A 26,536-nucleotide genomic window follows, 5' to 3' on the forward strand; every position below is an offset into this window, starting at 1 on the left:
AGAACATATTTAACCTACTGATAAATACAGTAACCTGAACTAATGTCTAATTTGATAATATTAGCAAAAACTAAACTATTGTTATATAGTGATGCTATGTTAATGTAAAATTAATTGCTAATAGGTTGTTAATAATGCATTTATAGTGCATAGAGTATTAAGTGTGATCTCCAGCCTTTACACAGATGTCTTACTGCAGAATTTATAGCATGCATGACATTTATTGAATGTGTCAAGAAAGATTTCTTGAGGGAGGCACTTGGCTAAAATATCAATCCTGAAACTTTGATCTTTAACTCAGACAGTACCAAAGACACTCTTCAGAATGTAGAACTTCACCACTCAGATGTGGCATTGTTCCTAAGCATATCTAGTGAAAAGAAGAAACAAAAAAACACCTTATGGGACATAAACAATAACAATAACATAAGTTTTACATTCATACAAACTAAGGCTGTGCCATGTTTCAAAATAAAATAAAGATGTGAGTTTAGACAGCTTATAGAATGAGGGCAAACTTGTTCTTGTGCAACCAGTACAAAAAATAGGGGTTTTCTTCTCAGAAGCAAGCCATTGTGCTCATGCATGACATGGTTTTACAGCTAAATTTTATTACTTTTAATCACAGAAACATTAAGAGTGAAAGTTGTTGCTTTTTTGTACTGCAGTCAGTAAAGTATGCCGCATTCACAAATTCCAGAAAGAGGATGATGCAAACAGTAAATTCAGTGGTTTGTAAGTAATTAGAAATTGCATTCATGCACCACTTTTTATTCCCTATTAATTATGGAGATTAAACATAATTTCTATATTGATTTTTTGCATCAGCTTTTTTTCTTAATGTGATACTTGTCATGCATTATTGTGTACTATGTTTATAGTAGGTCTGCAAGTCAATATTTGGTGTAATTCAGTTTTAAAAAATCTAAAGCTAAATTCGCAGGTGAATGTTTCCATGTAGCTGAAATGCAGCACTAAACTTGTCTCACAGATTCACTACCATACTGACCTAGGGAAAGCACAGACAAATTACAGTGCCCTCCAAGACTGTTACCTGTCCTGCTAACTCTGTTTCACACTGTGAACTGGAATGGACAGATTTAAGATTACGTGCCAACTGCAGCACAGACAAAGCTCAGGTTTATACCCCCAGTCCTACAGGCATTTCAGCCAGCAATGGAAGAGGATGCTGTGCTGTGAAATACTGCGTCCTTTACTGAGCCCAGTCCTGTGTCACATCAGGCCAGCTCAGCACTGCCAGTGACACTGCACTTCCCAGGCCACCATGTCAAGGGGCACAGCCTGCAATCAGACCGGCCTTTTCCAGGTCTGACCCTACACTCTGCTCAGAGGTTTTCATCACAGGAGTTACTTGGGAGACCTGGACGAGCATACTGTATATACATGTACAGATTGGCAAACAATGGGCATCTTGCAGAATCCTACTGAAAAATAGCTGTTTTAGTCTAAAAAAGTATGTTGGACTTGCAATACCATTTGCTAAAGAGTATCATGTTACATTGTTCAAACTAAAGAACTTCATGATATGATTTATTATTATAACACTAGAGCATTATGCGAACATATTTTTTTCTCATGTGGATTTGAGTTTATATTGTAGTTTTGGCTACTGAAACATATGTACTGTGCCACTCAAATTCGGTCATGGAAAACATATTGATTACTATGTTTATTTTCAGACTTTGAGTTCATATATAAATATTTTCGTATAAAGAAATTTTTAAAAAAGCTTATTTTCATTCCACCTACCATAACATAAGAAAAGATACTTAAGAACATGTGCTAGAGATCACACTATGGAAACATACTGTAATAAAGTAAGAAAAATCAAAGGTTATGTTAATCATGAACACTAGATGGTGTTCAAAACTTATGCAGAAGTCTTTCTTTGCTTACAAGTAAACATAGGTGTTTTTCTCAGCAATCGGAATGACTAACAGAGGTTCAAAGTAAGAAGAGACTCTTCATATCAGTTGCTGTCTCCAGTATCTCTTGGGGGGTTTCAGAAGACTAATTTATACATTCCTGGATCTTACCTAAAAAATGGGTTTTTTAAATCAAGTACATTGCCTGATTTGAATCCTGACTGCTCCACTGTAGCTGCAATGTGAATATCATAGCTCTGCCTGTGAATGAATACAAAGAAAAACACTTAAACAGAATAGAATTCACTTTCAAAACTGAATGTGAGCACATCTACTAAAAACAGTTTTGATACACCAATATGCAATAATCATGGTATAACCAACCATAGAAAAGGAAATGAGATAACTACTGCACACAATTGCACTGCTCATCATCAAGTCTGTAGGAAAATTAAAAATAAATGAATAATCTGACACTCATTTAGCATATTTAGCATTCATACTTTTGATTTCACAGGAAAGGATTTCTGCTTAAGATCATGTTAACATATGAATGGAGATAGAAGGCTAAAAAATTAATTTAGAAGTTTTTCTTTATGTTATAATGTGTAAAATTTAGAGCAATATCAAACCACAGTTATCTGCAAAACACAGGATGCACTTGTTCCTCCTCCAGATAACATTGTGAAAAAGCTTCTAATCTTTCACAGCTTTGTGAAGGCTTTCTCAAGTTGAACACCATGTTAGCATACAGTATGATAAATTAAAAAGAACATTACTGTAAGTGGCACACTGGAGCTCAAATCGTAAGTTTGACATCACAAGCAATCAAGTTTCACTGTCAACAAAGAAATACATCTAAAACAGAGGAGAATAGGAACACTTTTTATACTAAAATTTGTAGACATCTGGAACTACAGTAGTTACATAGCCATATTAACAAGGCTGATATCCTGGCTTTTTTCAAGGATTGTTTTTTGGATCAATTAGCTATAGAAACTTAATGAGGTAGATGGGCCAAATGTCTTACTCAAGTTTGCATCTTTTCTTATATTTTTATATTGTTAACTGGGCATCTTCATGCAGAACTTACAGCTGAATATTTCTGTACAAGTAAATACCTTGTAATCAGATCTTTTAAATTAAGACTTCCCCACGGACATTTTACTTAAGAACAGATTTTCCCAGCTGCTGCACGTGACGAGCACAGATGAGAATGGATATAAGTTTCTAATGTGGGTGGACAGAAAAGCTACAGCACATTTACTTTTGAGGAAATGAAATAAGTCAGGACTGTTACAGCAACCAGAACAGAGATGCTGCATCCAAATCTTGCAATCCTAATGTCACATTTTTAATGGCATTTTACACTGCTGTAGCGGCGAGGCTTATTAATAAGAAAGAATTAAGTGTTCTGAGCCTTCCCAAATGAGGCCCCATTTCTCTGTTCATCTCTGTGGTGCAGCCACAGAGAAACTATTCATGCAGGCTGATTTAAGGTTTCCTTTGATAAGGTTTCCTAGGACAGCTCCCAAAGGGGGATGCACTTAGCTAAGCCTGGCTATCATGATCAATGGTCATCCATTGGCACCTATCTGTCTAGGGAGTGCCAGATGGACATCTGAGAATGATACCGTTAACAGACTTGGTGGAAGATCACTGCCTTCAAGGACAGCAGAACAAAACTTTTTTATATTAAAAAACAAAACAGGCTCTTGTACTGTACATATCAATGCCTGAGCAGGTTACCCTCTGCCTCACCTCTTGTTAGCTACCAGCAGCACTTTTCCAGTCAAAGTCTCCCCAGCTCTGGCAAAGAGTGGTGTTTTCAGAAGACATCGGACTTGGTACCAGTGTGTCAGGGGCTCACTTGGGGATGTGGAAAGCCACACAGTTACTCTAAAAATGAAAAATACCAGAACTCCATTTTATATAACTTCAGTATCATTTCACACAATGTAACACAGATGGGAAAACTGTTATTTGCCTAAAGAACATTACCCTTGAAGATAATACTACAAACTGGACTGATGTTTTAAATCCACATTGTATCTCATTTGAACAAAGAACATGCTTCTTTTTAGCAGTCCAGAATTCAACACAGGACCCAAGCTGTGAAGCAAAAAAAAATGTTTTGCCATCACCCTGGCAGTAATTCTTTAAAATGAGTTTCAAACATATGAACATCAGCACGGTGGCACAATTTGTAGGACATGTTTTTATGTTATGTGTTTCTATGTGTTTCATATCTCATAACAAAGTGTTTCAGTAATTTCAAGTGTATTGCAGATGGCACTTACTGAGATCCCACAAATGCCACATCAAACCAGAATGCTAAGCCATGGATCAAACCAGACTGAAGAAGCTGAAAGACAAAAGGTATTTCCATCCTGCCAACCCAGAGAAGACACATGCTATTATGACAAGGCTCGGTTACAATTGACATGTAGAAATGTACTGTATATACTGTATGGTAAGAACAGTACAATTCAGAAGTTTGAAAACACCTTGTACACCACTAATTGGGAAGAGAACAATACTGTTCATTCTTTACTGTAATCCCTTGGTTCATTTTTGCATTCCTGACTGATCCTTTTTATTAGGAAAACTGCACAAAACTGCAAACTTGTGAGGGGGTTATTGTTGATAAATCATGTGCTAAGGAAAGACACCATATTCAAACCTTAAAATAATTAGATGACTAATTTTATTGTGTATAGACAGTATATGAATCAAAGATTCTGTACAGTAATATTTTAAATCTTGCAGCATTATATATGATATATAATACATCATAATATATAAATAATGATTTATAATATAAAAGATTGTTGTTAATGATCAACTGTTTAAAACATTACTGAATATTTCATGTCTAAACTAGGTAAGGATGACAGATACTTTGATGCCACATTAATACAGATTTTTTAACATCCTTCCAATGTTTGTACAGTAGCACACAACTGCTTCAGTTCTTCAGTAATTACCAGACAGCGTGGCAGTGGATACTGCAGTAAAGCATTAGGTAAAAACTCTTATAAAGTTTTCATTTCTTTCCTTGCAGCCATCTGTTCAACTGTTCAGTTTTATAATTTGGGCTGGGAGATCATTCCATAGCCGTGAAGTAACAAAACAGAAAGTGTTATCTTCTAAAATTCCAAGCCTTGTTTTGGGTCCAGAGTTCAAATGACATGGTGGAGATAGCAGTTTCACTGAATCATTCAGGTACCAAACAGCTCAAGCCTCTAAAGGTGAGCAGCAGAATTTAAAACATTATTCCATGGGAATCCAGATCCAGGAAATTAAAACAGCAGAGTTATGCTCATATATTTTAGTTTTAGTTAAAGTTTGACCTGCAGAGTTCTCAACAGTGCAGCCTATAGCATGGGAATGTACAGTATTAGCTCCATTGCATCAGACTAGGTCAGTCTCAATTTTATAGAAATGAGCTTCAGATACAAAAGTGAAGATTTCTCATGTCCTGAGTATTTGCACGATGGTGATGGTATTCCAACACCATCGATAGTCAAACTATAGCTGACACACTTCCAGAGCTGATAAAGACGGAAATTCAACATAACTTGAATTGAAGTTCCTTCTGTTTTTAACATCATCTAAGCAACATGACAACCTGATTGCTAAACTGAAACATTAGTAGTAGGCTACGCATGCGAATAAGAATGTATAAATTGGAATGAAACTAAAAAAATCTGATTATTAGTACAGTAACCTGTGCAAATCCTCTTCTTTGGCCTCAAGGAAATTAATGGTGTATTTGATAGATTTTGCCACTAGAATTCGCATGTCAAAAGTGTCCTGAAAAGAATACAAACATTGTTTTAAGTCAAAATCACATTTAATTATAATTTACAAAGTTTCATTTACAGTTTAAATGTGCCATGTTCTACACATGGTCTCAAAGCTGAAGGTGAAAAATACTCTATATTCTGTGTTTTACTGAATGGCTCGTGTCCAAACCTCTGCATATAATTCTTCTGTCAAACAGAATACCCAGAAACACTTTGAACCACATTTATATTCAAAATTAATTAAAATTGTGTTAAACTTCACTGACATAACTTTTTGAGTGTGTTCTTTTGTTAATGTTAAATATTTGCTATTGAATTCCTTGGTTCCTTGGGATCATTTTTGGACAGGAGCACCTTCAGTTTGGTGGACATCCTATCAGCATTTGAGTTGGTTTTGTACAGGTTTTCCAATTTCTTCTTGCCAAATGCACGCTGTTTAGGTCAATTGGTGTTGGATATATTGTTCCTATATGTGTATGTGCCTTGTGATGCACCAGTATCCTGTCCAGTGTGTAGTCCTGCCTTGTGCCCTTAACTATTACTACAGGGTCCCAAGAGACCCCCACCAGAAACAAGCAGCTGCCTGGCAATGGAATGGATGGCTTAAAATACAGTTATCATTATGAGTTAACATTATGAGACTAGTAAATAAAATTGTTGATTTTATTTTGGCAGCTTAGACTTTGTCTTGTTCCTTTTACTGTCTGATAAAAAAAACACATAGTGCAGAATAAAAAGAGGGAAAAGAAAACTTACCACAACTGGCTGTCTAAAATATTCCTCAACAGATGCACTATGAAGACCTGTCAAATTAATCCCATAGAAACATGTCTGATGCCTAAAGAGAACCACAAAGAACTTTTAAACACGCTTGTGTTTACCTCCAGTTTGGCATGGACATCACAGACAAGCCAATTGTGTCTTGAGTGCTCTGTATGTCAAACCATTTTCATTAAAACCATGTAGACAATCCTAATCTCTGCTTTAAACCCAAAATAATACACCATGAGATCTATTATGAAGTGTTTATACATTATGTAGGGGAAAAAGCATTTAAAAGCTATTTTTATTCACAAAAACTTACACCAGATGACAAAAATAAAATGTGGCACATTAGAAGCAAGAAATAAGCGTAATTATGCATCTTAGCAGACACTTACAGTAGTTATAATTTCAACATTCTGTGCAACAATAACAATAGTTGTATTATACCCATGTTCACCTAGATCTGTGAATAATGTATCAAATGACTTTTATTTGAATGTTTCAATTCAATTTATTTTACCTACACAGCTTCTTATTGTTGATTTACAGGCCTACATTTTTATCCAAAGGAATTTACACCATATCCATCCAAACAGCTAGGAGATTTACTGAAATAATCTGAGAGAAGAACCTTCTATAATTGTACCACTGCATAAGATTTGAACGTCCAACCATCCTATTACATTTTAAGAACCTTTCGCTTAAAATCATAAAATTCTCCACAATGATACAGGCCTAACTTAAAGTACATCATGCTTAAAAGTAAAACAAGCTTCAACAGTGACCTGTCAGCACCACCACCACTTACTCTGAAGCTAGAGTTAAGGTGAGTAAGATAATACTACAGGAGGAATGTTTATACACTGGTACAATACAAAGTGACTCATTTATTCTTTATAGGCCAGCATGTTTAACATTTTCACAGAAATGACTCATTCATATAGCTCTCTTCTTTTTGATTTAAGATATGCTGGGCGTGAAGTAGCAATGCACAGGAATGTAAGCAATGGAACTCTTGGCAACAGAGTCATGGGTTCAAATCCCTCATGGGCATGCTCTTATTTTATCCATGAGCAAAATACTACATGTGTTCCTGTTAAAACTTTGCTCTTTCAGGAAAAATTTTCCTAAATATACAGTATGTCTGGATGAGATCCATAGATAAATTAACTAACTTTTAAACAGGCTAGATGGGCCAAATGGCTTTCTCTTATTTATAATGGTTCTTATGGTCTTATGTTCACCAAGCTGTATAACTGGTTAAGGCAGGGAGTCATGATACTGTACATACAGTCAGGAATGGTGGAGAAAAGCATAAGATCACAATGCTAAAAGTTTTATGTGATATCATTTCAAAGAGAGGACCGTGCTCTGGGAATGTTGCTGGTAGAAGTGTTACAAGGTCATCAGCAGTAAATTCTAGCAGCCTTATCAGTGGATATGTAGCATCCATGATCCATCAAGTACTGTAGCTACCCAGGGTCCACCAGAGGCATTGCCTTTACACGATCTACAGTACATCTACTTGTGCAGGTTGTCATAATGGAAGGCCCATTCATCAGTTTACTCACAGAGTTTAACATCTAGAGCAGCCAGTCCTACATTGTGACACTATCATTCAGTGTAACATAGCTGCTATCAGTCAGTATGAATGGCAGCTGCTTGTATTATTAACCAATTTTAGTGTTTGGCTCTAAAGTCCAAAAGATGCAGCTCATTAATCACTAAATCCAGCAAAGATTGGGCTGTTTGCTTTTGTTTGGCTTTTTACCTACTGTACATTGCAAGTGCAAGATACATTCAGTGTGAGCACTGTAACTGTCACTGAACACATGGAGCACAACACATGCTCAACCGTTTTCACTGGAACATCAAGGATTTGCTTTTCAGGCAAGAAAAAATGCTCTCAACAACACATATGATGTGTGTTGTTAACAGATGATGTGTTGTTAACTTCTGGTCAGTGGGTTTACTCATAACATTTCCAGGGATTGTTTGATGTATCAAATAACTTTTTGCTTAATGACTCTGGTCTTCAAATTTGCAGCAGAAATGTACTTTCACATCAATAAGAAATATATACTCCTGAAACCTCTCTACAGCTTTAATCTTTTCCTGCCATTCTCAAGAATTGAGTTATGAAAGAGTTGTTAACTGTAATGGAAAAAATACTTTGAATGGTGCCTTGTCTTTATCAATTAATGAAATCATTCCAAGAATGATAGCAGGTACTTTTCTGTTGCTTGTTTTGTAGTTGCTAAAACACTTGTGGCACATGGGTGCAGTGGTTAGCATTCCTGCCTTACAGCGCTGGGGCCATGGGTTCAATTCCTCTGGTATTATCTGATCTGTTTCTATGATTGTTTTTGAGTGCGTTTTCACTGGGTGCTCCATTTTCCTACCATTATGTTTAAATACATAATGGTAGGTTTATCTGGCTTCTGGAAAAACTGATATCGGTGTGAGAATTTGTATGTTTGTGTCTGTCTGGGCACTGTAGGCACTGTTTGAGCTCTGTTTGGACTGGCATCCTATCCAAAGTGTATCCTGCCTTGCAACTGCTGCTTGCTGGGATTGGATTTCTAACCTTGTAATTGGTAGAAAATGGATGTCTGGAAGGAGTGTCTTTGAGGTCTTTTACACATGTTGGTATTCAGACTCCCTAATTTCAGTGACTTTTTGAGTACAACTGTCAAAGCATTTATTTACACATGCATACATATTATAATTATCATTCATAGTTAAGCAGGTCTCATATGTCTAATTTTATTGTCAACAGCAAGAAAACATGGAAACTTATACAATGAAACAATTAATATCTCATTTGGAATGAATACCACAATACTTTCTCACAGCTGAGGACCAGAGCTGAGGATAACTGGCCTAAAGTGCATTGGAGAGAGATTCAAAAGATCCAAGCTATGCCTTAGGTTTTAAGCACTTTGTGCCACAGAATTGCTGCACAGTTGAAGTTAGGATTACAGAATGTGATCTGTAATTTCCTAACTGATTGAAGGCTGCTGGGCTGCTTTTGGGCCAAAGAAAGGATTTCATTAGCCAAAGTAACAAAGGCCTGAGTCATATCTGGATTGTACTGGAGCATTTTATAGCACCAGAGATTTAGTCTGGATGTTAAAGTGCACTATGAAATTCCTAGCCCAGTGGGAGATGAATCTTACTGGCCAATTTCACCAATCACATCCTAACCTAAAGCTATCAAGTCATTGTACTGGCTGTTACTGTCAACATAGATCCATATACTGTACAAAAGTACTGGTAACTTGAAAGTATTAGTATGGGATTATTCCTAAATTAAATATGGGTACCTAAATCCCTAGGAGTATGAGAGGAAAGCTCTGAACTAACTTTACATGCATAAACTTTTGGGGTTAAAGGCCTCTGAGACACTGTAAGAAAGGTAACACATTCACCTAGTCTAGCTCATTAGCTCATTTACTTTAATGTGCTTCATTTCTTTGATTTGAATGAATATGGGGTTTCAAGGGAGATCATTATACTCTGAACGGGCAATTTACAATTTACAATATAATAATACTAAGCCACGATACTGTCCAGTGTCTTCTTGTATTCTGTCTACCTGAACCCTTGATGACTTAATTGGGTCAATTAAGGCTCTCCTCTCCTTAGATCCAGAAGAGAATATAATTAAAATGTATCAGTTTACAGTACATTATTTTAAAATAGGCCTTACCATAAAGTACGGCAATGCATTTTTAGGAGTATTAATTATGATTCTGTCTTTCCAGCACAATCAAAAGAAAAAGCTGAATGCAAACAAGTATAAAAAATAATATTTTAAGTCATTTACACTATTAAAACTTAGAAACATTAAATATTTAACCTAAATAAGTATGAAATCTATAGTAGATACATTTTGGTAAACATTAAAGACTGACAGGGCTAGTAAATTTGACATCAGTAGAACCACTGGATAAAATGTGAGGAGAAATATTTTCCTTTAATCATCTTTTGGCTTAGTGCAAAACACAGGCCTTCAGTTCAACATACACCCTACGGCTGTCACTCAGTGCTAGTTTGGTAGTTAGAATTCCATTTCAATTAATTTAATTCACAATTATGTGTAATTTAGTTAATGTGCTGTGAGGCTGCCTAGAGGATAAAGGTTTCTTGATTAGGTATAGGACAAACTCAGCAACATGCAGTTCCAAACTATGGGGATACATGATACATGTCAGATACAGTACATGTCTTACCAGAACTTTGAGCGGGAGTAGTGCTCCATGTAAAGAGGCTCATCAGTAAAAGGTGCCAGGTGAATGTCGCTGAAGGTTGGAAACATCATTCCTGTGGAGGGTAACAATCCATACACAGCACAGATCACTGTCAAACAGTGTCGTTGAAGACTATCTGGAACATTCAAAGCTTTTAGTTCCAGAGCACAACAGGCTTCTAATTTGCTAAAAGCAATTATAAACTACATGCCAATCCAACTGCAGACGTTATAGGTGTTGAAATGTGAATGCAAGAACATCCTTTTCACATGAATGCAAACATAATTTGAGGATATATATTGGTGTGTTAAGATAGAAAAAATCGAATATTTCCAAAACATTTTGAAAAAAAGTATAATTGTTCATTCTGGCTGCTTTGTGCTTCAGTTTTAAATATCTACACATAGAACCATCTATATAACAAACAATTTAAGAATGCAGGAATCCCATGAGGCCTGAAAGGTTTGTATGAAAAGCAAATATTATCAATTTTTAGACTTTGCATGGATTTCTAGAATTAGATTTTGATGTGTAGAACTTGTTAACTAACATGTTAAATCCTCAATTACTTAGTGCCAATTTCAATTCAACCGAGTGCCACTCACAACCCTCTGATATCTCCTAAAGATATTTCCTGTTGTCACAGATCAGCTGTCTCAGGTCAGCAGGCATGGCTGTGACTCAATTCTTAAACAAAACTGCTTTCCCTTTCTAATCTCAGAGGAATTATCAGAACACAGTTCGTTCAAAAGATTGGTACAGACTGGCAATTTACCTTACCTAATTATCTGACTTGAAACACAAGGGACCCTTTGATGTATAACAGTTTATAATAAATTAATAGTGAATTAAAGGTGACTGGTGCTTTACTCTAGCCGTTAAACCTGTACTATATTGATATTATTTCTTAATTACAAGTGACTCCTGTAATTTAGAAATAATTACATATAATACAAAAATTACAACTAATTTAAAAATTATGAAAATAACCTTATCATCATTCTAAACCACCAGATTTATATTGAATAGTCTATTGTTGTTAATTAATATACTGTCTGCTATGATTCCTGCAGACTTTCCTCAATCAGTCAAGCAACGCTTGTGAAATGTGCAATACTGAAAGTTTGCAGTGACGTTGATTAAAACGGCTTAAAAAACATGATTGGTTATTACACTTTCCAGAATTATGTGTTCAAGACTCTATACATGCCACTTGCAAAATAACTTTTACACTGTGCCATATACTTTTATCTGCCTCAGATCATAAGACAATTACACCAAATTAATTCTGAATGATTCAAACCATTCACAGCACTGTTTTGCATTTTATTAATGGGAGAGTCATGAATAAAGAAAGTACTGGCACACCTCCTCATACATACCTTTGGGTTTCAGCCACTTTTTTGAATGGAGGTAACTCTCCAGCATTCTTTCATTTAGCAACATGTATCCTATGGGCTCAGAAATGATGATATCTACATTTTCTGGAAAAGAAACTTCTTCAATCTTCCCAGCCAAGACTATTATTTTTTCAGAGAGGTTGTTGCTCTTAACCAGAATCTAAAATAAAGAAAAATATAATGATGTTAAAATAATTGATGTTCTGCATTAAAAAATTGCTAACACTCTTAAATTGATGAGTTATGCTTCTTTATTTTCTAAACCATATACTGTTGGTTTTTGTTACAGTATATACTTTGACCACCTTAAACCCCTTTCAAAAGTGGTGATTAACTCTTTCTGCAAATATTCATACTGTATATACCATAGATGCAGTAACCAGGTTACTCTGACCGGAAGCACTATCACCACAGTTCCGTTCTTTGTGTGAGGTTCATTGGCTTATGAACAATAAATCAGGATTAACTCTGCTAAAGGTACACTGTACTGACAGGCAACTAATTTATCTGACTACACACATTATTCATATTTTAATAATCTATAAAAGGTGATATTAGCATTTTATCATCATATTAGCATGTAAACTATATTTGAACACTAGAAATTATCATATTTACAACTTGTTCAATATTACAACCTCTGCAAGGTACAGATATTGCAGTTCTGCAAAGATTTGATCATATTTCTGAATACACTTAAAAATGTGTCAGGTGAAACTGAATGAGCCTAGATGTGTCAAATGTTTTGCCCAGCAAGGATACAGGGCTGTGGGATACCAACTTTTGAAGATATGAGCTGCTCTTTATCACAGATATCTGAATGTTATACTGTACCAGATTTGCAGACATTACAGTAGATAATGTGAACGCTGATGGTGTTTAGTTTTATTATGCACATAACCCACATTCCAATGTACATGTGGCCCATATTTGGTTCAACATTTCAAATGCCTGCATCAAACAAATGAATGCTTTATGCTAAATTGACATTTCAGCTCAATTTAATTTTCCTCTCTGAATTTCACAGCACAAAAAGATATGAAATCTTTTCAACAGAATTACATATTTCAAAGATTCTTTTAGAAAAAAGTGTTATGAAGCAATGTGACAAAAGCATTGTATCATAATTTTAAAAATGTGACACACTAACATGTGGAGAAACAGTGTAACTGATACTTAATAATTAAAAAAAAAACATTGCTAGATTCCCAGTCCCAGTTGACACGCCAAGAAATCTGTCTTCAAAGTACTCCTACAACCACTCATTGCACAATTCTTTCTGGAGCTGCACATGCTACAGCGATGGAATCATGAAGATATTTTGTCATTCTTAATGATCCAGCACTTAAGAGGCTGTCCCTTGCATGCCTTTGACTTTTCCTGGTGTGTGGTAAGGCTAGCTTCCTGTTTGTTCAACTGTTTTTCTGACATTTTTTGTTTCGCTATGCTCAGGCACACCATCTCTCATGTGCTATGAAATGAATCATGAGGCAAAGAATACAACTCATGCAGCAAGCCTAACATTTGTGTGGAGGCAAGAGAGATTCAAAGGCAGGCCTTTTGTCTAAATATAGTCTGTGATGAGTGATTAAAGTTTCAGCATGGTCGCCCTGTGTGGAACTAATGGCCTGAAACGAGGATATTAGAGGAGCTGTGGTTTCTCAAAAAAGGTGGACTCTTGAGCAGATGTCAAGCACAGTATTAGGTAAAGGGAAAGAGAGCTGACTGAAAGAAACGATAAATACACATCTGGTTCTAATCTCAGAAATAATATTGCCATTTTCTAAAAATAAAAACAAAACAAAAATAAAGTTGGCAGAATTGTAAAGGAAAAATGCATCCATCCAGAAAAATGCACATTTCCTTTGCCAAAGAAATGCTTTATTAGCTGAAAGTTCCTATAAACCATTAAAACCTAGGAATTTTAAAGTCTGAACTCAAGTACAGGAAACAGTTTTAACTTTTATAATACTCTGAGACAGAATATTTTACAATACCAATGAAGTTAAATAAGAACCATCTTTAAATTTCTAGAATCCAGCAATGATTGATAAAATCAAATATTGTGTTTGATCTTGTATGTATTCTATTTAACTCCATTAATGTAACCGGCACATACAAAACAAATCTTGGTTAAGAAAAACTAACCAAGATATTAACAATACATAATATGTCAAGGAATATACATCATTAGTATGCACATATACTGTATATATTCTGTATATACAGTATATGTGCATACTAAAGTCTTAGTTTAATCAAAACTTTAAAATTAACGTAAGCTGCTAGCTAGAAATATGCTTTTTTTCCTTTCAGTGGTTCCAAGTTCTGTGCTGGTAAGAAAAAAAAAGCCTCATGACTGCTAAACTCATTTTCAGTACACAAGCACTGTAGATTATTTTATTATGTTTTATACAACATTCCTGCTGGTGCTCATCTAAGAAACCAGAGTTCCAACTATAAAACCAGTCCTTGATGCTGGAAGATTAGGGATGGAAGATGAAACCTGAAAGAAGACATTGTTTTCATTTCCTAATTTAAATTTTTCCCCAGCTGTAAATTTGATCCATATGAAGAGAATATTAGGAGGTACACACTCCTGTAGTCGTGGTGACAATAAATGAAGAGGGGGCATGATTGTACATATTCAAAACCTAAATAAGATATTAAATCTATGCTATATTCAGGATGGAAACCAAACTCACAAACCTGTGTCTATGAGCCACAATCAAAACAGGTAATATTAAGAGAATATCAAAGAGGGTATATACATTTGGAATCCGTAAATAATACCCACCTTAGCATATTTTGCCACAGAACTAGCCTCAACAGCGTAGACCTTTCTTGCTCCTGCTTGAATTGCAAAGAATGAAAGGATCCCCGATCCACAACCAACATCTAAAACAACCTGAAAAAAATATTAGCCTATTAGAATGACATCTGTCACCTATCAGCTGTACAAGAGTACAATGACACACATTGTTCTCTTGTACAATGTTACTACTGTACCAGTTGGGGATAATGTTATACATCTGTTTCAATATGGATATTATTGTCAGTCAGTGCCTAACATGAATTGTCAATGAGCACAGTAAATAAGAGGATGCTGACCCGTGCTTGGCTTGGGCTTGACACCTTGACATGTGCTACAGAAGGAGAGAGCAGTATATCTATTGTATATCACAAATATACACCATGTGTTTACCCAGAAACAGGCATAGATCACATACTGTAGGCCTAGATCACAGCAAGATTACTGTGTATTTCCACAAGCTTTGTTTGGCGGAATATTTTCTGGTACAGTACCAAAGTTTTATTTGCTGTAGCTCATGTGGATACGTTTACTGCAGCCATGCTTTTTTACGGTCCAGAGCATGTTCTCTGGATAACTGTGAATTTTATACTGATGGTGCTTGAGGAATTAATTACAGACCATTAAGGTTTCAGAATATTTAAGTATGTACTGTATGTTGAATGTCGTCCAGTGACGACTTTGAAAATGTGTTACTGGGTTCGGGGCTACATGTATAGGATCACCGTAACACTGTAAACAAAAAGCAGAGGAGAAGGTTACCTTCACTCTTGTTGTTGCCCCTGGTTTATTGATAAAAAGCACAGCTTAGTATTACAGACAAAATAACCTCTTTTAACACAACATCTTATTTATAATTGAAACACAGCAAAATACACTGCTGAGAATTATCATTGTTACCATCCATATTGTTGCCTAAAAAAACTTTACATATATTAATAGTTAACATTTGAAAACTCCAACATATTAATAGTGTAATTGACATGGTAAAGGGTGACCCCTCAAAAATTATCCCTGCCTCGTGTATGACTACGCCACCTAGTAATTATAAAGGGTGCTGGCCCCTTTACTACCTTGCCATAGGCACTTTTCATCTCCCAGAATCACCGGTACATCCACAGACCAGACCAGACAATTATTATACGTAATTAATTACAGCCTATGATTCTACTCATCACCCAAAAGTATCCCCAAATTACAACAATTTCTATAACTGCCTTCCCAGTACGCATAACAAAAAATCATCTCCCAGCAGCACTTACTGACAGAATAGTATAAAGAAACACTATGGAACCAAGTTAGCGAACAAACATCCCTGATGAGAATTCCAACAGCATTTTTCCCGCAACCAGCTCCAATCGATGACCTGGTTTGGATCCTTCCCTTACACCCAAGGAAAAGGATGAATTTGGCTGTATTTCTAATAGTTCTCAGTATATAATAGATAATCTTGATATCTACAGTATTTAAATGTTGAATATTCTGAACATGAAATAATAAAAATAAAGTCAACTTAATATAGGAAAACAGGATGTATTCACCTTGTTTTTGAAGTCAACTTCATTCTGTAGTATTGCTTTATGGTATGTAGCGGTTCTCAGAAAATCCTGGAGCATGTTCTGTTGCTGTGATAAACAGCCATAGAACTAAAACAAAAGACATAAAAATTACATAAGAAACACAACATGAGACAACATGTTGTTATAAACTTCCCTCATTAAAAAGACTGGTTTGCTACACATTAGCTCTTCTTTACCTCAATGGGTCTTTTCAATTTTCAGCCTTTTTTTCCCTTACTACTGTAAGTCCGCTCATTTTTTTTTTTAATTTCATCACTGGATTGGCATAATGGAACATTGATGTCAGTTACAGTTCAAAACCCAAATAACCAACAACTCGCCATGTACTGTATGATTATTTCTCATTCAGTAGTGGAGAAGCATGTTAACACTATTATATTTACATTCTCTTATCACTAGGCTAAAAAAGATGCCAGGGTTGTGCTCTGTATATGAGAGTCACAAAACCAGAACCGGCAGGAAACGAGTGCAAAAAAAAACAAAAAACAAGATTCTCATAGATCACCTGTCTCATCATGATGTGGTCATTTACTCAGTCAGTTGCTGGGCCACCTCAGCTGTTGAAATATTTACTCAGGTGTACCTGATGTTGCAGCAGCTTTCTTTGAGCATTTCTCCAAGTTTTTTTAAAATATTTTTCATCCTTTAAAGCATAGGGTCATTTACTGGCATGCTGAAAATTGCCATTTCATTTCATTTTGTACATCCTCTCCAACATAACTCTTCACAACTGGGCTATGTCCTTGGTTCCACTCTTTTCAGTATCCATTTGTTAGCGCTGGGTTAGTTTCTTTGGTATTTCATCATTTTTATTTCTAATATTCTAAACTATGTTTGCCTTGCACCTGACATTAAATATCTGCATTGGCCCAGAACTTAGATGTTTAAAATACTTCATTTAATTTTTAGATTTAATTTCTGACAAGATCAGAATTAAGTTGATTGGTATTCCTTATGAATTCTGCACATGTGTTTGCATATTGACCGTAAATGCTCAGGATTCTTGGCATCATCTTTGATCCATGCCTTATATTTGAAACTCATATCCACAGGGCTACTAAAGTATCTTTTTTTATCTTCCTAACACTGCTCCTTTGCTTTTGTATCTCTCCCAATCTAATGCAGAAAAGCTCACGCATAATTTTGTCTTTTCTTGGCTTGATTATTATAGTGAATTCAGATTGAATTGGTGTATCCAAACATATTTTTTACATGTTGCAGCATGTTAAGGACTCAGATTCTCGGATCTAAACTTAAAAAAAAAAACGAAAAAACTAAAATGCGTACAGGATGTCCCCTGTAATGGAAAGGTACTGAAGAAAAGTGTTTTATCCCAAAAATGTCATTTAAGGGCAGAGCTGTGTTGTAAAAGCAGCTGGATTCTATGAACAAAGTGTGATTGTACTCAGCGAGTCAAGGCCATGGGATGTTCTAAGAATATGTTTATCTCTGCCCGAGCAAAAAAGGCAGATACAAAACTACACGTAGCTGTCTTCTCTGTCCTTCAAGGCTAAGACCTACTGTATAAGGACTGGAAAATCTTCCCTGTCTTTGTATTACTAACCAACCATAATGAAGTAAACAAGTTGAGGTGTTGCATCAGCTACAGTAAGTGTATAAAATAAGGGACCTTTCTCTATTTTACTTTGGAAATCGGCTTGCACTTGCTGCACAGACTAGTGGTTGCTGTCTTTCCCTATTGAGCAATATGACTAAATGCCTTACTGAGTGAATGAGAACACCTTTCCTGTCTCTTCTTTGATAAAAATTCCACGACACCCCTTTTCAGCATGTTTGAATAGGCTCCCTGTGGATTTAAAATAAATATGAAAATAGTGCTGCTCACCGTAAAGATTTGAATGATTTATCACCTACAATTACCTGAAAATACTGCAGTGCTGAAGAATCGTCTGTGCGCTGCTGAAAGACCGACTGTTCTTTCTTAGAAGCTCTGCAACTCTTCAAAACATTGTAGAAATCACAGAATTCTAAAATTATAAAAAAAACAACTCACATAATCTAAATACATATAGCTTATCGCTAAATATTTTCATAGATTTTCCTATGCATGTTGCTTCAAAGAGCTTGAAGTTCTGATTAATATCTTTAATATTGAATGTTAACCTCAAAGATCTTGGTTTTGGGAAAGCATTGCACACATTTTTATTTTGCTCAGAGTAACTGGCTTATCATTTTTTCACTGAACACTAAACAGAACACAAAGAAGATGCCTCACAAGTTCTATAAAAGGCACACACTCTTTTTCTGGGAAGACTTTCTGGGAAATCCATGTATGTTTCCAAACAAAGCAAATGAAATTATATTTTTTAATATAATTAATAATAATAATTGCTTACACTTATATAGCGCTTTTCTGGACACTCCACTCAAAGCGCTTTACAGGTAATGGGGACTCCCCTCCACCACCACCAATGTGCAGCATCCACCTGGATGATGCGACGGCAGCCATAGTGCACCAGAACGCTCACCACACATCAGCTATTAGTAGGGAGGAGAGTAGAGTAATGAAGCCAATTCATAGAGGGGGAGTATTAGGAGGCCATGATCGGTAAGGGCTAATGGGAAATTTGGCCAGGACACCGGGGTTACACCCCTACTCTTTTCGAGAAACGCCCTGGGATTTTTAATGACCACAGAGAGTCAGGACCTCGGTTTTACGTCTCATCCAAAGGACGGCGCCTGTTTACAGTATAGTGTCCTCCGTCACTATACTGGGGTATTAGGACCCACATGGACCGCAGGGTGAGTGCCCCCTGCTGGCCCCACTAACACCTCTTCCAGCAGCAACCTTAGTTTTTCCTGGGAGGTCTCCCATCCAGGTACTGACCAGGCTCACACCTGCTTAGCTTCAGTGGGTTGCCAGTTGTGAGTTGCAGGGTGATATGGCTGCTGGATTTTTTAAAAAAAAACGTGTCGGTTTCTCTTAACTGATAATTCCTGCCTTTCATTATTTTATTTTTTTAATTAGATCACTAGCAGGCAGGGAATTTTGGGCTTTGATTAAATGATCTGTACCAGAGAGTGGATACTTTCCCATTTTTAATATGTAGCAGATATCTTTTACTTAAGAGCATTCAAATAGAGAGAGCAAATAAATTAATGCCAGAAAGGAATAAAGACCTTATGTCTAATTAATATAATCTGAAATGCAACCCTGTTGCCTGAATAAATACTGCTACTTGTTGACACTCTTCTCCAGTATCTCAGTACCAAAGCCTTTCCTTCAGAATCCTTACTCTTTCAAGATTACCAACACTTCACATTTTGTCTGAATGTTCAATACAATGTTTTTCTTTTTTCTTCAAAGGGAATACTTCATCTCAAGTGCTATTTTTATTTATCTGAACGTATCTTAACTTGTTTCATTTTTGGAATTAAAAGAATGATACTGTGATGGGCATGTCTATAAATAAGGTGACACGTGAAGCCTTAGCATATTAGAGTTCACAGAGACGAAGACTGCAGGGCAGGGAGATAGTATTCAGTGAACTCTTCAAAGTGCTCACAAATGTTTACTTTACAAACAGCCCAACACTAACTAGTAATGTGTACACCCCCTGTATCCCAAATATACCCCTTCAACAATTTGCTAATAACTGAATAATTCACTGCAAGTGAGATTATGTTCAATCATCTGAGGCCTTACTGACCTCTAGTGGCAGGTCAGTTCTAACTACTATCCTTACTAAAGCTGGCCTCCAACAGTTCCCTCAAAGAAACAGTTTTAGTTGAAGAACAGCATCAGCTAGAGTCCATTTGTTTCTGAACAGACCACCTAATTCTAATTCATTGCCTATGCATCTGGCAGGTTGCATGGTTGCGCTTTCACTTAAGTAGTGCAGTTCTCTTAAGGTGTTAAATAAACCTTATATACCAACTGTAAAAGACTAAATTCTGATTTCTCCATTGTCTTCATTGATATAAGTCATTATCATTGATTTTCTGCATGAAGTCTTAGAGTCAGTTCAGAATATGTTTACTCTAGTAAAGCAAGAGTATGGGAAGTCCAAAACCTTTTCCTGGAATGCATAACAAAACTAGAGATTAGTGCCAAAAATCCATGTTTTAATATCCAATAATAAAAGCTACTAGCCTTTATTTGTGTCACTTTATTGTGATGCTGAGACTGGAATAAGTCAAAATAGATACAGGATATGAAACATTTTTTTTTCCACCAGTGGTCTATTTCTCTTCACCTGGACTCATTCATATGGTCAACATATGTTCTGGAAAAGTTGGCATACTGTTTAATCTTGCAGAAATGCACTCATATTGATTTCCCCCCAGTATTAGTAATGTCACAAACTTTTTTGCAATGGTTTGCATGGAAAGCAAAGCCATATTAGTTTAAGTACTGTATATTCATCACATCCTGATCACATGTATTTAATATCCCAATTGCTTGTGCACAGAATTGAGTGAAAGTAAACTGAAAGTGTAGTGAGTAATAAGAAGTACTCACCACTGTCTGATCTAAACTGCAGCAGGACACTGATGTAGCCCAATGTAATCAGCAGAGACTGTGTTCCAGCACGGCAGCACTCTGTCTCCCGGCCCACTGAGAATTTAAAAACACAAACTCCATCTCCTAAAGGCAGAAAAAAACGATACACTCATGTAAAATGGAAATGGGAATTTAGAATTGTTTTGAAAGAAGGAATAATAATTTAAAAATCTAGAACTGACCTAAACCCTGAGAAAAGAGACACTTTTTTATAAAAACTTTCATAAATACAAAAAAACACATGATGTGTTTATCCTGTACCCATCAACTCCTCATTGAAGCATAACCTTTTTAATTCTAAAACGTCAGTTTTAGATCTGTCAGTTTTCTTTTTGAATCCAGAGAACAAAAGCTTTCAATTTACTATGTATTATTTTAATATAATACATACATTCTTATAAAGACGTTCTTTATTTCATGTAACTTTCATTTGTCATTATTAATATGACATGACAGTTTCACTCTGGAGCTTTTCAGTAGAGAGCTCTGTTAACAGGATTTTGACAGTAATTTCTGGGGATTTTCATTTAAAATGGATTTTTTCTTCTGCCTTTTTCAGTGAGGCTGGTTCACCTTTGTTTCGTAGCTGTCATCTAGACAGAAGAGTTGATGGAGAGAAGTGTATCCAAACTGTTGTATTTTGGCATTTTCATATCATTGAGCAATATACCACTTCCAAAACATGAAGTTTAATAGAGATCAACATTCTGCACTGTTGTACCTCTTGCAAACATGACTCACTGAAATTACGTTTTATTGTAGTAAAAATTATGTTTTATAGGAAAGGATATCTTAAAAAAACAAGGAATCTAATTTTTAATTACACAGGCATGTATTGTTATTTTGATTAAATATCATTAATGAGGATTAAACTAACTTTCATTTACAGTACATGTATGTGCTGTAAGTAACTTTCTTGTTGCTATTAAGCACACTGTTGTTTCTCCATTTTAATAAGTAAAAATAAAATCATAGTAAGAAATACCAAACCATTTTCAAGAAAAAGCTAATAAAAAATGAATACAGACATAAATACAACAGAACAGAACAGAACTGCAAAAACATTTTTATCCTTTGTTTAACTGTACAATGGTTATTTCAAATAAAAAAACTTTATTTACCTTATAAACTTAACATACTGTATTCTAACCACTTTATCTAATACACAGTCGCAAGAGAGCTGGAGCCAATCCTGGCAAGCAACAGATGCAAGGCAGGATACACACTGAATGGGTAGCCAGTCCCTCACAGGGCAGACAGACTCAAACACGCATACTGTACACTCACACTAGGGACAATTTTAAAGAAGTCAATTAACCTACCATTATGTCTTTGGAAACATTGTTGGACACCCATGTGAATATTCTGAGAACGTAAGAACTTATAAAACTCTGAGAACATAGGAAATGCTCAAAGGTAGTACCCCAAAAACTGAACCCAGGGCTGCAGTGCTGCATGGCTAAACTGCTAATCACTGCACCACTGTGTGGACCCTAATAATACATATAAAATAAGAAAGAGGGTGACCAGGATCTTAATTTAATATATATATTAAATATATATATATACTTTGCACAATTGTCACGATTATAGTCCCTCCTCCTTAAGGGTGCTCCAGCCCTTTCACTTTAGACTTAATTCTGTGCACCTGACCCCTTTTCCCAGCCCACCTTAAAAGCCAGGCGCTGACGTTCAGCCTGGCTCTGCATCTGGTTTCCACACCGTGCGAGTCCGGGACCTGGAAGCGCCTGGTTTTAATCTCCGTTCCCGTTCCCTGTCCGCCGGTTCCGACCCGGTTCATGGTTTTAATTCCTTGTTTGGATGGATCACCTGGCTATGGACTTATTCTTGTGTTTTTGGATTCCCTCTATGGATTACTTCTGGATTGTTTGCCTCGGCCACACCTTCCCCGTGCACCAGCGCACTTTGGACACGCCCCCCTGTTTTCAGCCCCGTATCCCTGCATGACCTTTTCCTAGTGTTTCCCACTTCTTCGGATTGTGTCGTCCGCATAGGGTCCGGAAAGAACTGTTCGTTACAACAATAGTAAATCATGTTAATCATACCATTATCTTTTAAGTTAAAATTCTGAATGTAGAACAAGCATCCCAGCTAAGATGATGCTTCCACTGGAGCCCTTTTTTTTCTGAACGTCCCATCATCTCATATCGCCAACCACCTAATCTGCGTAACCTTCTTCTTCACAGCTCTCGCAATCATCTGCTCCAGGCACTTTCCTCAACAACAGAACTCACTGTATCATCTGTAAATATATATACAATATATATCCAATACCAAGCTCATCGAAGGCCCCTCTGGACAATTCCGGATCACTCAGATGACATCTTGTATCTCCAGCAACCTTGTTTACCTCATATCTTTGCAGAAAATGCCCAGCTATCTACATTGGTGAAACAGGAAGGAGACTAGGAGACCACTTCAGGGAACAACTTAGGGCTTTGAGGATCAAAGATCTCTCCCAGCCCATAGTTTCTCATTTCACCTCTAATGGCCATGACCATACTGATCTCTCCGTCTGCGTTCTCAAAGAGGGGTTTCTCAATTCCTATTGCAGAAAGACATCCAAAACCAAAATTATACTGTGACTACAGTAGGATCAGACCTTCCCCCTTCTCTCAACGACAGACTCGTTTCCTTCTAATCCTCTCTGTTCATTTGCAGGTTTTGACTTCACACCTCTCTTCACCTCTCTTGACTTCACACCACCTGAGTGTCCACGCTGCTTCTCTCCTGCTCCCACCTACTCTCCACTCCCAGCTTGTATTCTCCCATGCTTTATCAGCTGCTGATTTCCCTCCCTTTCTCACATCTGAAGAAGGCTCCACAGCCGAAACGTTGCGTTTTCTTTTCTTCTCTTTTTAGCATGGAATTAACCTTTATGTGTTCCAGCCCAGCTAAGAGCCTGGTATACCTTGAAAATGTAAAGTATATTCTGCCAATGCTTCCAAATGAATTGCTCTGTTATCTGATCCCGTTAGCCAAAAACAGAAACTGCTGGCTGCCAGACTCAGTGTACCGTATTAAGAAAAACAATTTTCTGGAATAGACAATGTTTGGTTCACATGAAGGAGTCTCTCTGACTGGGCTGACAAGGCACTCTGGACTTGGAATGCATTCCCTAAATATAAACAATAAAGACATCAATCTTTCATCTGTCAATGCATTTATTACAAGCCCATACAAAAAAAGACAAACTATGGAGAACACCTGCATACATGGTAAATGCTTAAGTGGGAAGGTCATTATACACAGACCAGACTTATTCAAGTGTTTTTATACAGTAAACTATAAATCACTGTATATACCTTTAGCATTTAACTATTTAAACTGTGTGAAATGTGGTTGCTTACTGTGTTAAAACTACTGATTGTTTTCTTTGCTTGTCAGCATCTAGAAAAGTGAGGATCTTTGGATGTCTGCGTGGCATCCTCACATCTTTCAAAGTGATGACAAGGATGGTATGCTTACAAAAAGCTGCCATTTAACTGTTTTAGAGTTCATTTTCTATTCATATTTCTTTTTCAGAGTGCTAAACATTTTTTTACAAGCTGCAACGTCTTGTCTACAGTATATACAGCATCTAACTGGGCTTAATAAGATCATTAATCTTTTATCATAGAAGTTAAACTTGTTGCAGCTTTTTAATTATTTTATCAGACTCAGCTCATGCGTAATCACGCATATTTAGGTTATGTGATGTGAAATGTTGAGAGAAAGTGTAAAACGTTTGTTAGAAAGATACTGTACATGTGTTTAGCAGGACAATTTACGGTAAATTGGTGAATTGTTAGAAGACGCTTGAATATTACTTGACACACTAAACGGTTCATGGATACCACTGTGTATTTTAAAATAAATCTTACTATATGTTTTACAGTAAGTAGAAATTTAAGATGGTCGTTTACAAAATAACCATAACAGACTACGCGTAATTACGCAAATTTATGGGATACATTATTAAACACTACTTTGTATCTACAAAACTGGAAAGAGATTAATCTGTGAATTCGACACAAACATACAGTATACTTCGGTTTTCAAATGCTTTGAACGTACAGTACTGTAGCAACTTCAAAGGGTAAAGACAGTAACCCGGATCCGTTGATCCAGTTGTGCTTTTGCTATAGTGCACAAAAGACAAGTTTGTTCAGTGTCTTACTGAACAATGAACACGTTCGCGGTCATCATTTCAGAAACCGATACAGAATTATATTTGGATACATAATTACTATAATCGTCAACATCTTTAATTGATATTTTTCGATTTATCATCTAAATACAGAATAGTTACACACACCTGTACACTCGTACTCCTGATCCCTATTTAACTACGTTAGCCTATCAGAACTGTCATGCCACATTGATTTTACAAAAAATTAAAAGACTCGACATAATGGTATATGCTTTCATTAATCTGCAATTAAACAAAAGCTAAATGTTTTTCTACCAAAAGCTTTCCTGCACATTTAACTCATACAGAAATTAATTTTAGAAATACAATCAGTTCGAGGACAAATGCTAAGTGAGAAGAAAATTCCAATGACTGTCAGTTGCAGAGCAAATTTATTTTTAAATTTGCTAAACGATTTGACTCTTGATTTTAGTGGAGTAAGAATGGTCTTGATTTACCGTCTCTGACAGTTAGTTCAGTCTCCCCTTCTTCTCCGCCCACCTGGAGTATAAGATTCTGATGCTGGTGTTGGTCGCAGAGCTTAATATCCATGTTTTCCAGATCTTCTTTAAGAAAACGAAGGTTGACAGCGAAACAATCACTTTGTGTTGAACCTTCCATGACCCCCCTCAACATTTTCAACCCACATGCACCGCTGTCTTGTTTTAAAACTCCGCTTGGCGGGCATCTGCTGCGGAGCAGTCAACTTCTCCTGGCATCTGGCGCTGGGGACGTAAAACGAAGGAAAAAAAGAAGAAACGAACGCTTGTTGGAGCAAACCCGGCGACTCCTAGTGGGATGTTGCAAAACTATTAAATGTCTTTAGAAATCGCAGATTATTACATTATATAGGACATAATCACTCCATTCCGACTACGAAATTTCCGGGTGAGCCTCCTCATAATGTATGCATAGTTTAATTTCTTGAAAACAGACTGGTGTTTAAAACTAAGGTTTCATCCCTAAAACACTGAATATCCATTTTTGAGCATTTCTTCCTGGTAGAAGACAAATGTTTTTACCAAGGGTGAGAAATGGTGGCGAGTCAGTGCTAGTTTTACAGTTTTGGAGTTTGGTTTTGGCAAGGTGTGCTTTCGCTGTAGATTCTATATGACCTCCCATTATCATTTTTTTTAATTGCTCTGATAATAGCACAAACACATACTGTACCGTCCACAATATTTGGCATCTTTCAATCGACTAGCATGAGTGCAACTACCAGGGTATAGCCCACGTTTTGCTCTGTGCTGAAGGCTAGGCTCTGGATTAGCACAACAAGCTCTTAAAGATAAATCAGACACTAAAACTGCATAG

General features: G+C 36.4%; 1 protein-coding gene across 1 annotated transcript; it reads right to left on the minus strand.

Moving 5' to 3' along the window:
- Nucleotides 1–271: 271 nt before the first annotated feature.
- Nucleotides 272–26,171, minus strand: carm1l (coactivator-associated arginine methyltransferase 1, like). Its single transcript, XM_088628825.1, has 13 exons — nt 25,681–26,171; nt 20,989–21,114; nt 18,387–18,493; nt 16,467–16,571; nt 14,911–15,021; nt 12,096–12,273; nt 10,696–10,786; nt 6,452–6,533; nt 5,617–5,702; nt 4,187–4,276; nt 3,648–3,785; nt 2,058–2,147; nt 272–370 (listed from the first exon to the last, which is right to left on the minus strand). The coding sequence occupies exons 1-13, from the start codon at nt 25,856–25,858 to the stop codon at nt 361–363; spliced, it is 1,392 nt and encodes a 463-aa protein (XP_088484951.1). The 5' UTR covers nt 25,859–26,171; the 3' UTR covers nt 272–360.
- Nucleotides 26,172–26,536: the final 365 nt, after the last annotated feature.

Source organism: Lepisosteus platostomus, chromosome 4 (assembly GCF_059453375.1).
Source record: "Lepisosteus platostomus isolate fLepPlt1 chromosome 4, fLepPlt1.hap1, whole genome shotgun sequence".
NCBI lineage: Eukaryota > Metazoa > Chordata > Actinopteri > Semionotiformes > Lepisosteidae > Lepisosteus > Lepisosteus platostomus.